Genomic DNA, 12,016 nt, shown 5'->3' with positions numbered 1-12,016 from the left:
CATGGGTGACCCTGCTGGGAGTACATGACTCCCGACGGCATCGCTCACAGGGTTCATTGGAACACGCAAGCCCACTCACCACTACAAGGTGACGATCCAGCGACAGGGTGGGCGAACAGCATGCTGGGCTAGATGGGCTTCTGGCCTGATCCAGCAGGTTGTTCTTATGTTCTTAAATATCAAACCAGAGTTTCAGCACCTTTACTTTAGCTGGGTCTAATTTCCCGGCATACACACACAAACACTCAAACTGCCTTATATATCAGAGATCAGGATGCCCAAAAAAATGAAACTCGTTGCCCAAGTTGTCAGAAAGAAAAGGAATGCCAACAGTTTTATTTACATCCATTGTGTACAAAAACTTGAGGACAGCTTCTTGCCACAACTAGAACAGCTTCAAAGATTTCATTCCCTTCCCTCTCGTTCACCTTTCTTGTTCAGAATTTTCATGTCAAGAAGGAGCCGCTTAATGATGGATGACCCTCATCATAACAACCCCCAGAGATGCCATTTTCACTCTGCCCCTCCTTATTTAATCGATAGCCTAAATACCTCCTCCGGATGTCAGGGAGCCAAGGGCTTTGCAATCAATACAGGATAGAGCTTTACAGTGGGAAGTTGGCAACCTCCCCTCCCCCACCCTCATAAGGGAGCGCCTTCCTCTCAGTGTCTGTCTGTCTATCTGCTTGCCAAATCCAGGGAGGGTTTGCCAAAAGACACCTCCTTCAATTTGGCCCTCCCAGCTCTGCTTCTTTTATTTAGCCTTCTTTCCGTTTCCTTATTGAGGTGTCATTTCTTGAGGGGCCCAGAGATTCTGCCACTTAATTAAGCCAAGCTGAGGGCCCGTTCTTCATACAGCATATTTCTAGCATGCATACATTATCCACCTGCTAATGAGGCAAGCACAGCTTCCCCATATGGCCTGGGACTGATGCTGGCAGAGAAAAAAATCCTGTTTGTCTTCTGAAGCGTGTGAAGAGTGCCCTGATGCTAGCCGAAAAGGAATTTTGTGGCACTGAAAGGCTTGCGTATTCCTGCACCACCTCAAGTTTGCATTGCCTGCTTTGTATTTGGGAACGCTCCTTGTCATTCTGAGGTACTCTGCTTCATTCGTTCATTAGTGATGATGAGGAAGTGCATTCTGCACGCACACAGAAACACTCTTTCCTTACTATTACTTTACATGAGCCAGAGTGCTTAAGACATGTTGCCATCCCCAAGGCTGCACCACATGATCTGAAGGGGTGCTCTGCAGTGACATCTCTCAACGAAAGCCAGCCACAGTCAATCTCTGCTGAACTGCAAGTGTTTGAATCAGCTGAATGAAGTGGCAAAACAAACTGAAAGACCTGTGAGGACAGGGCTGGCTCAGCAGCAAAAACGTCCCACATGCAAACACATGGGATGGCACTTAAGCAGCCCACAGTCCAAACAGCCTGCATCAGGATTCCCAGTAATGTTTCAGGAAATGATGGGGTGAAAACTCTTGGAGAGTGCATGATGGCTGCACAAACTCCAAAGGTTGTCTCCTGACCTCTTCTGCACACTGGTAAACAGACATTTGAAACCTCATGGACAAGGGAGCAAGAAATGGTAAGCGGTGAAAGGGTTAAACACACGCGCGCGCGCACACACACACACACACACACACACACACACACCCCTCACAGTTTCTTGGCTCTAAATCATCCCCTCCCAAAACTGATTTTCTACGCGTAATTTGACCTTGTCTTGAAGACAATTTTTGAAAATATTATAAAGCAAGATACACTTTCCCAAATCCATTACATTTGCTGCCACCCTTAAAATATCTAAACAGCTTTTATAACTGGGAATGTGGTGGTGGAAGGAAATTCTAACCAGAGAGAAGACATCAATCTGAATTTATGCCAGAAATTTTAATTCTGTGGGTGTGCTTAGGAATGTCCCCCCCCCTCGAAATTCATATTAGCCTTCAATACCAGCTCTGCTGATTATATATTCTAAAGTCAGGGGCCCCTGTAAACCAGCTTCTCCACTGTTGTTTTAATCACGTTTGCTCTCCAGAAGGTGACCTGACCTCTTATTTGGAGGTGTCCCATCCAAATCAGATGGCTTTAAATTTTATTTATCAGATATTTTTATACCTCGCCCTTCCTCACGTCCAGAGCACAGGCCAGCTTCACATTATCCCACAAGAATTTCCTGGATCCATACAGTAATTAGGGAGTATCAACTCCGACTTCTCATCAGGAAGATGAGGAGGAATTATGCCCATATCTGACAATGGCGAATCTCTGGCAAAAGCTATTTATTATCATTGTTATTATTATTTGAAACAAAGGCGTGTGGGTTCAAAACCACCACTGCAGCCGCCTTTGGTTCGACAATGCCAGGCTTGCAATACCTGGGAGTTAAGTGATGACATGAAGAATTGAGAAGGGACACAGAGATGAAGACGTTTTTGTTTCACGGCAGCGATTGACATTAATGGCAAAACACACACGACAACACTCACCCCCGAGGTGACTTTGCTTCCCCGGCTTGCTCTCCCGGCCTGTCACCAGATTCAGTTTCTCTTTCCGCTTCGCCCCCCACCCCACAACCCTGCCCTGACACCTCCCCCACGGGACCTGCCATAGGCCATCCCTATCACCCCTCAATTAGCTGGGTTCCATATTGAACATGGCAATGGCAGAAGCTGGGCTAGAGCATCCCACCATTTGGGGGGGGAGGGTTGCGTCTAATCATCGGTTCCCATCCCCGAACCCTCCCCCCAAATACCCACACATCTTCCTCCCAGCTTTCTCTTCCCCTCACGTTCCCCCTCCCTCCCTGAAACACACGAGATGGCTTCACCAACCAATTCTTTACATTCACAAACAACGAAAGCAGAGAACAATCCCAATTCGTCAGTCAACTCTTTGCGCTGAGGCAGTCGCCGCCGTCACCATCTCATCAGCCGCCTGCCATCCTCCTCCTTTGGAGCTGTCAGTCCAAACTGGTATGTGCCCCCGAGGGGGGGCTCCTTTACCTCGAGGCCTCTTCCTTCAGCTCCTTGTTCTTCCGGACCTCTTCAGCATGCTTGTCCTGTGAAGGAAGGAGACACCCCCAGGGTGAGGTGATGTTCGCTAGATCAGACAGCTTTAAAACTGGGTTTATTAATCAGTGTCAGCCATCCTGGACCCAACAATTGTCAGGTGAGGCCTTGTTGGTGGTGCTACCGCTGGGGGCTGCCTGCTTGGCATTGACCTGTGACAGGGCCTTTTCAGTGGTGGCGTCCCATTTGTGGAATGCTCTCCCTGGTGAGACACTTCTCTCTCCATCATTACTGACTTTCAGGAGGGATTTGAAAACTTTCCTGTTTGCCCAGCATTTGATGGATGACGGATACTGGTCCTGGCAACCCTGAGATCACTGAATGAAAAAATGCTTTTAACTGTAACTGTCTTAGAATGCTTTTTTTAAAAGATGATATGTTGGCAACAACCTTTGGGAGGAAGGGCAAGATATAAATTCAATAAATAAATATAAACAAACAAACAAACATATTCATAGAGGACGATCATTTGTTTATCTATATATAAAATGCTATCATATCAGTGTTTTGTTTTTATGTACACTGCTTTGAAACCCGTGTTGTGGATGGAGGTGTGGTTTAGAAATTTCTGTCATAAATAAAGGGCTATTAATCATGATGGATAAATGGGATCTCCCAGTTCAGAGACAGTCTGCTACTGAATACCAGTTCCCAGAGAGCAAGAAAGGGAAAAGGCTATCCTGTTTGCGGGCTTCCCAAACATGCCGTATCTGCCTGACCCTCTGGCTGAACAAGATACTGAATTAAATGGACCTTTGAACTGATCCAGCACATCTCTTGTTACATCCTTACGTACAGCACCACCTAAATCAGCCTCCACCAATTAAAATTAGTTCAGTTTGCAGTGTAGACAACCTTAGGACAGCCTTCACCAGCTTGGCAGTAGATGTTGCTGCTATAATATACCTTCAAGTTGATTTCGACTTATGGTGATGCCATGAATCAGTGACCTCCAATGTTGTTGTTATGTGCCTCCAAGTCAACTATGACTTATGGCGACCCTATGAATCAGCGACCTCCAGGAGCATCTGTCATGAACCACCCTGTTCAGATCTTGTAAGTTCAGGTCTCTGGCTTCCTGTATGGAATCAATCCACCTATTGTTTGGCCTTCCTCTCTTTCTACTCCCTTCTGTTTTTCCCAGCATTATTCTCTTTTCTAGTGAATCATGTCTTCTCATGATGCGTCCAAAGTATGATAACCTCAGTTTCATCATTTTAGCTTCTAGTGATAGTTCTGGTTTAATTTGTTCTAACACCCAATTATTTGTCTTTTTTGCAGTCCATGGTATCCGCAAAGCTCTCCTCCAACACCACATTTCCTCCAATAGCATGTTATGAACCACCCTGTTCAGATCTTGTAAGTTCAGATCTGTGGCTTCCTTGATGGAATCAATCCATCTCTTGTTTGGCCTTCCTCTTTTTCTACTCCCTTCTGTTTTTCACAGCATTATTGTCTTTTCTAGTGAATCAGGTCTTCTCATTATGTGTCCAAAGTATGATAACCTCCGTTTCATCATTTTAGCTTCCAGTGATAGTTCTCATTTAATTTGTTCTAACACCCAATTATTTGTCTTTTTTGCAGTCCATGGTATCCGCAAAGCTCTTCTCCAACACCACAGTTCAAATGAGTTGATTTTTCTCTTATCCGCTGTTTTCACTTTCCAACTTTCACATCCATACATAGAGATCGGAAATACCATGGTCTGAATGATCCTGACTTTAGTGTTCAGTGATACATCTTTGCATCTGAGGACCTTTTCTAGTTCTCTCATAGCTCCCTCCCCAGTCCCAGCCTTCTTCTGATCTCTTGACTATTGTCTCCATTTTGGTTAATGACTGTGCCGAGGTATTGATAATCCTAGACCCAGGCAACAGGTTAGCGAAGGCTATCCTAAGGGCATGTCCACAATGCAAATTAAACTATTTTCAAACCTATTTAACTCTCATGGATTCAAAGCACCATGCTGCACAACTGAATTCTAGGGCTCTTCTAGGCTGTCGTTATTTTTGGATGAGATTCAATCATATACCAACAAATTCAGGTGCAGGGAATGCTTATCAGATTTGCAGATGATACAAAATTGGGAGGGATAGCTAATACCTTAGAAGACAGAAACAAAATTCAAAGGGATCTTGATAGGCTGGAGCATTGGGCTGAAAACAACAGAATGAAATTCAACTGGGATAAGTGCAAAGTTCTACACTTAGGAAAAAGAACCCAAATGCACAGTTATAAGATGGGGGATACTTGGCTCAGCAATACTCCATGCGAGAAGGATTTTGGGATTGTTGTTGATCACAAAATGAATATGAGCCAACGGTTCGATGTGACTGCAAAAAAGGCAAATGCTATTTTACGCTACTTTAACTGAAGTATAGTTTCCAAATCGCATGAAGTATTGGTGTCCCTCTACTTGGCACTGGTGAGTTCTCATCTTGAGTATTGCATCCAGTTCTGGACACCACACTTTAAGAAGGATGCAGACAAACTGGAACGGGTTCAGAGGAAGGCAACAAGGATGATCAGGGACTAGAAACAAAGCCCTGTGAGGAGAGGCTGAAAGAACTGAGCATGTTTAGCCTTGAGAAAAGAAGAGTGAGGGGAGATATGATAGCAGTCTTCAAGTACTTGAAAGGTTGCCACACAGAGGAGGGCCGGGATCTCTTCTTGATCATCCCAGAGTGCAGAACACGGAACAACAAAAATGATTTGGAAACTACAGTTGGTCCAAAATGCAGCAGCAGAATGTTAACTGGAGCACGGCGCAGGGAGCATATCACCCCTGTGCTTTATCGACTCCACTGGCTCCCAATTTGCTTCACGGCCCAATTCAAAGTGCTAGTTTTGGTCTTTAAAGCCCTAAACAGCCTTGGACCAGTGTACCTATGGGACTGCTTATGTCCATATGTTCCTACCCTGGATTTAAGACCATCTGCCTCTGGTCTCCTCTGCGTGCCTCGAGTGAAAGAAGTTAGATTGACAGGCACGAGGGAGAGAGCCTTTTCAGTTGTGGCTCCAACTTCGGAATTCCCTGCCCCAAGAAGCCCGCTTTGCTCCCTCCCTGATGGTCTTCCAGAAACTTGTAAAAACTATTTTGTTCCGGAGAGCTTTTGGTTGGGACTGACGGGTCAGCCTGACACTGTTTAACATTTTTTATCTTTTATTTTTATCTTTTACGTTCTTTTATTCTCACTTCCTCATGTGTATGCACATGTGTACATGTATTATTTATTTGTTTGTTTGTTTGTTTATTTATATCCCACCCTTCCTCCCAGCAGGAGCCCAGGGCGGCAAACAAAAGCGCTAAAAACACATCAAAACATAATAAAAACAGACCTTAAAATACACCAAAACGAAACAACTTTAAAAACATTTTTTTTAAAAAAGTTTTAAAAACATCTTTTAAAAAGGGTTAAAAAACATATTGTTTTAAATAAAAAAAAACATATTAAAAGCAATTCCAACACAGATGCAGACTGGGATAGGTCTCAACTTAAAAGGCTTGTTGAAAGAGGAAGGTCTTCAATAGGGGCCAAAAAGACAACAGAGATGGCGCCTGTCTAATATTTAAAGGGAAGGAATTCCACAGGGTAGGTGCCGCCACACTAAAGGTCCGTTTCCTATGTTGTGCAAATTGGACCTCCTGATAAGATGGTATCTGCAGGAGGCCCTCACCTGCAGAGCACAGTGATCGGCTGGGTATATAAGGGGTAAGATGGTCTTTCAGGTATCCTGGTCCCAAGCTGTATAGGGCTTTGTACACCAAAACTAGAACCTTGAACTTGGCCTGGTAGCAAATGGGCAGCCAGTGCAATTCTTTCACCAGCGGGGTGACATGTTGGCGATACCCTGTCCCAGTAAGCAATCTCACCACCACATTTTGCACCAGCTGCAGCTTCCAGACCAACCTCAAGGGCAGCCCCACATAGAGTGCATGACAGTAATCCAGCCTGGAGGTTACCAGTGCGTGGACAAGAATGGCCAGGCTATCCCAGTCCAGAAATGACCGCAGCTGTCTCACCAGCCAAAGCTGGTAAAAGGCACTCCTAGCCACTAAGGTCACCTGGGCCTCTAGCAACAAAGATGGATCCAGGAGCACCCCCAGACTACGGACCTGCTCTTTCAGAGGGAGTATGACCCCATCCAAAGCAGGCAACTGACCAATTATGTATGTGTGTGTATGTGTATGCATAATGCATTTTATGTATTTTAATTGTATTCTATGCATTTTAATTTACTGTAATGTTTGTGGTTTTACTGTGTATTTCAATATATGTGTGCAATTTTATTGTAGCCACCCTGAGTGCCCTATTGTAGGGCAGAAGGGTGGGATAGAAATATTTTAAATAAATCGATAAAATAAATGAGCAATGGGCTCAAGTTACAGGAAGCCAGATTTCAGGCTGAATATCAGAAAAACTTCCTGTTAGAGTGGTGTGACAATGGAACCAATGACCTATGGATGTGGTGAGGTCTCCCACATTGGAGGCCTTCAAGAGGCAGCTGGACAGCCGCCTGTCGGGGATGCTTTAAGTTAGATTCTTGCACTGAGCAGGGCGTTGGACTCAATGGCCTTATAGGCCCAACTCTATGATTCTATGATTGTATAATTTCCAAATGAAAAGAGGGGTGTTGTGCTCCTTGTTCTCCCTCCACTCACTGTCGCTTCCCGCACGTCTCTCTGACTTAGTCCATGCCACCCGCTTCCCTCCCCTCTTCTCCTTGCAATTGACTCCTCCTCACCTTCTCCTGCAGGCGTTCCAACATGGCGGCTAAATGTGCCTCCCGGTTCTCCTTGTTGGACTCCATCTTCTGCATCAGCCTCTCCTTGGCTGTCTTGATGAAATTGTTGTTCTCCTCGATGGCTTTTTGAATGACCTCTCGCTCGTGCTCTCGCTTCCCTGCCAGATGTTTCAGGAGTTCTGCTTCCTGGTACTAAACTCATAGAGCAAAATGAGAAGTCAAGGCCAGCCATCCTTTGCTTTGACACAATCCCCATTGGGGGTGGGGAGTGGGAGAGGGTCACACGTCACTTCAAAATACTTCTATGCCTCTCTCTAGCTCTTGCTGTGGATTTACAACGGTGTTACAGCTTCTCTGCATTTTTTGTCACTTGCAAAATGGCTTTTGATCCCTTCACCCACCATTTTCCTTGCACAGAACTATATACATGTGAGAATGGATTTCCCCCACCCTCACCTCAAATGTTAACCTTTCAGTAAGGAAACAGGATGGGGGGGAATTTATCATTTTCACCAGTGCACTTTCCCATCACCATCACCACTCTCCACTGTTCTCAAGTGAAACTAACAGAGAAAGTCTGGTCCATTTAATGGATGCCACGTTCCTTCAATATCCCTCCTTCTCTGAATCTGACAATACCCTTTTCTGACCTTCTCGGTTTCAAATATAGAGCAGCTTTGGCCAGCATCTGAGGCAGGCAGGCTGGGGAGAGTATACTTTATTGGCCTTTGTTTTCAAATTTTAAACTCCCAAGAAATGTGTAAACTATCCAGAGGGGCCATAGGTCTGTGTCAGAGCACCTGCTTTGCATTCAGGTTCAGTCCCTGGGACCATCTCCAGGCAGGGCTGGGAATGTTCTCCTTCTGAAACCCTAGAAAAGTATTTGCAGTCAATGTAAACCGGCGGTGGGGTGGATCTGGCCAGCAGTACCATAGACAATCCTGAGCTGGATAAAGCAGTGGTTTGACTCACAGTATGTTTCTAATCTTCTGTATGAATAGTGGTATCATTTTAAGGACTACCTGGCCCCTTATATCCCAGCCCAATCACTGAGATCTTTGGGGGAGTCTCTGTTGGTGGTCCCCCATGACTCAAATGCATAGCTCATCATAAGGAGAAGCTGTGCATTCAGTGTTATGGGGCCCAAGCCTGTGGAACTCCCTACCAGCTGAGATTAGACAGGCCCCCTCCTTGTCGAACTTCAGGTGCATGACAAAGACGTTCTTGTTCCAGCAGACATTTTAAGGTAGTGTTTCATTTGATGAGACAGCTGGTATAGCACAGTGGGGAGTCCAGAGTCTATGAGTTCCAATCCCCGCTCGTGTCTCCTGGGTGTCAAGGGCCAGCTAAAGATCACCCCCACAGGGAGTGGCTCAGGGCTTATGTGCCCTGCCACCTGTGCAGCCGTGGGCAAGCTGCAGAGTCCCAAGGAGCCCAGTTGCCCCCCAGCTGGCAGTTGCGGACAAGGAAGGGGCTGGCTTGTGCAGCTGTGGCAAGCTGAGCAGGCCCTACCATGAAATCTCTATTTGTAGGGTAGCCATACGTCAAGATTGAACTGAAGGCAGTCCATTTCCATTTGGTTTGATGAAGATTTTATTGTTCTAGTGTTTATTTTATGTTTTGTTTTGTTTTATGTGCACCACTTAGAAATGCAAATGTTTCAGAGGTATATGAATATTTTAAATAACTAACGAAATAATAATATTGGATGGATGTGGTTACACTGGAAGTGGGAACAACATGGCTCATGAATGGTGCCTGGTTTAAACTAACTAAAGTTTTGTAAGTGGTTATAAAAGTGCATTTACATTCAGGTGTGCTTGCAGCCCTATGGGATGGGATTACAGGAAGCAAGCAATCCAGAGCCCTTAGAAAGTATTTCCAAACAGCTACCACTTCACACAGAGATAAAACAGCAAAGGGGTTAATGCTGGTACAGGTTATTCTGACTGAAAGGAAACTGAGCTGTGGACAGGAATTCATTCATCTTCCACATCCGAGCTGTTGTGGCTAGCAATGCCCATTCATGACTGTCTGCCAAGGTTGGCTAGGGACAAGGATGAATGAGAGATGCCTCCTAATGGCTGATCAATAATTCACATGCTGGCATGAAACCACACACATTTCCTCATTATGGGAACTTCCTTACATCATCTGCACATGGTGCCTTCTTGACCAGGAAATGCTTTGTTGGCATTTGAGGAGTTGCCTGAAATTTTGCTAGACCCCATGTCCACCCCACCTCCCCCTTGCTGGAGAATAAACTCCAACAACACTTGGCACATAACATATCCCAGGGTACCTGCATCATATCGTCATGTTTCATTGCACTGGTGCTGCTGTTGGTTTGTTCTTAAGTCTTTCGTCTTTTTTGTGCAGAGAGGTAAGAGAAAAGGAGCAGGCAGTATTCCTCTGCATTAAGCCTCTTCCCAACTTGCAGTGTTCTGGCCAATCAGTGCAAAGGTGCTGGAATAATCAGCAAGCTCTTGGCACTCTTAAAAAGTTTATGTTCTTCAAATAATTTTAATAAATTCAGTGATGTTAATTTATAGTAGACCACAAGGGGATAATGGAATTAAAGTTAAGCACTTTGGTTTCAGTGGAAGATATTAAAGCACTTACTTAACTCTTCCACTGAAATCAATGGGTTGGATCCAGACTTAGTCCTGCTTAGAAAAACACACATTTGGAATCAACAGCACTTGAGACACTTAAGTCCGATTGATTTTAGTGGGTCTATTCTATGGCTGGATCCAACTCAGTGAGGTACAATGGTGCTTAACTTGGCCGGATTTAGATTTTTGCTGTTTTACCCTGATCTGTTCCTCCCCCCTCCAAATGTGGGAAGGGTGATAGCTCAGTGGTAGAACATGTTTTGCATGCAGAATGACCTGTGTTTAATTCCTGGCATAGCTGGTTAGAGCTGGGAAAGAGTCCCTGCCTGAAATCCTGAAGAGCTACTGCCAGTCAGTGTAGACAGTACTGACCTAGATGGACCAATGGTCTGACTCAGTATAAGGCACCTTCCTGTTCTGGGGGAGGGTGATAACTCAGGGGAAGAGCATCAGCTTTGCAGCATGCAGAATGTCCCAGGTTTAATCCCAGCATCTCCAGGTAGGGTTAGGGATCTCCTCAGTCTGAAACCATAGAGAGCCAGTGCCAGTCAGTGTACTCAGCTAGAGGGACTAATGGGCCTAACTTAGTATAAGGCTGCTTCCTACATTGCAACAGCTGGTATAGCACAGTGGGGAGGAGAGCCTGGCTGGGAGTCCAGAGTCTGTGAGTTCCAATCCCCGCTCGTGTCTCCTGGGTGTCAAGGGCCAGCTAAAGATCACCCCCACAGGGAGTGGCTCAGGGCTTATGTGCCCTGCCACCTGTGCAGCCGTGGGCAAGCTGCAGAGTCCCAAGGAGCCCAGTTGCCCCCCAGCTGGCAGTTGTGGACAAGGACGGGGCCGGCTTGTGCAGCTGTGGCAAGCTGAGCAGGCGCTAGCCAGCTGGGGAGGACTAGCCTCAGAGGGAGGCAATGGTAAATCCCCTCTGAGTACCGCTTACCATGAAATCCCTATTCATAGGGTCGCCATAAGTCGGGGTCGACTTGAAGGCAAGTCCAATCCAAATCCTGCTTTCCAAATCCCTCAAAATGCATGTTTAAAGGTCTGTTAACGAAACACATCTATGGTGTGATCTCATTTGGAATACCATGTGCAGTCCTGGTTGCCTCGCCTCAAAAAGGATACTGTAGAGTTGGAAAGGATTCAGAATAGGGCAACCAAAATGATCAAGGTGATGGAGAGACTCCCCTTTAAGGAGCATTTGGGGCTTTTTAGTTTATAGTAAAGGCAAGTCAGAGGCGATATGATATAAGGGTCTAAAATTATGCATGGCATGGAGAAAGTGGATCGAGAAAAAGCTTTTCTCCCTCTCTTGTAACACTACAACACCCATGAAGCTGAACGTTAGAAGATTCAGGACAGACAAGAGAAAGTCCTCCTTCATACAGCACATTGTTAAACTCTGGAATTTGCTCCTACAAGAGGCAGTGATGGCCACCAACTTGGATGGTTGTAAAAGAGGATTAGACAAATTGATGTTCATGATGACTAAACTCTGCCTCCATGGGCAGCGGCAGCATGCTGGAAGCTGCAGGAGGGGAGAGTGCTATTGCGCTCAGGTGTGGCTTGTGGGCTTCCC

At 45.6% G+C, this 12,016-nt stretch overlaps 1 protein-coding gene across 1 annotated transcript in view; it reads right to left on the bottom strand.

Moving 5' to 3' along the window:
* Window positions 1-333: 333 nt before the first annotated feature.
* Window positions 334-12,016, bottom strand: part of STMN4 (stathmin 4) — a 28,947-nt gene continuing 17,264 nt past the window's right edge. Inside the window, exons 5-6 of the mRNA XM_061626510.1 lie at window positions 7,826-8,017; window positions 334-3,069 (exon numbers count right to left, since the gene is read on the bottom strand). Coding sequence (XP_061482494.1) covers window positions 3,010-3,069; window positions 7,826-8,017 — 252 coding nt within the window. The 3' untranslated portion in view covers window positions 334-3,009. The remainder of the gene's footprint in view (window positions 3,070-7,825; window positions 8,018-12,016) is intronic.

The sequence above is a fragment of the Rhineura floridana genome, chromosome 4 (genome assembly GCF_030035675.1).
Source record: "Rhineura floridana isolate rRhiFlo1 chromosome 4, rRhiFlo1.hap2, whole genome shotgun sequence".
Taxonomy (NCBI): domain Eukaryota; kingdom Metazoa; phylum Chordata; class Lepidosauria; order Squamata; family Rhineuridae; genus Rhineura; species Rhineura floridana.
The sequence above is the reverse complement of the archived record's forward strand: the minus strand, read 5'-3'. Positions and strand labels throughout refer to the sequence as shown.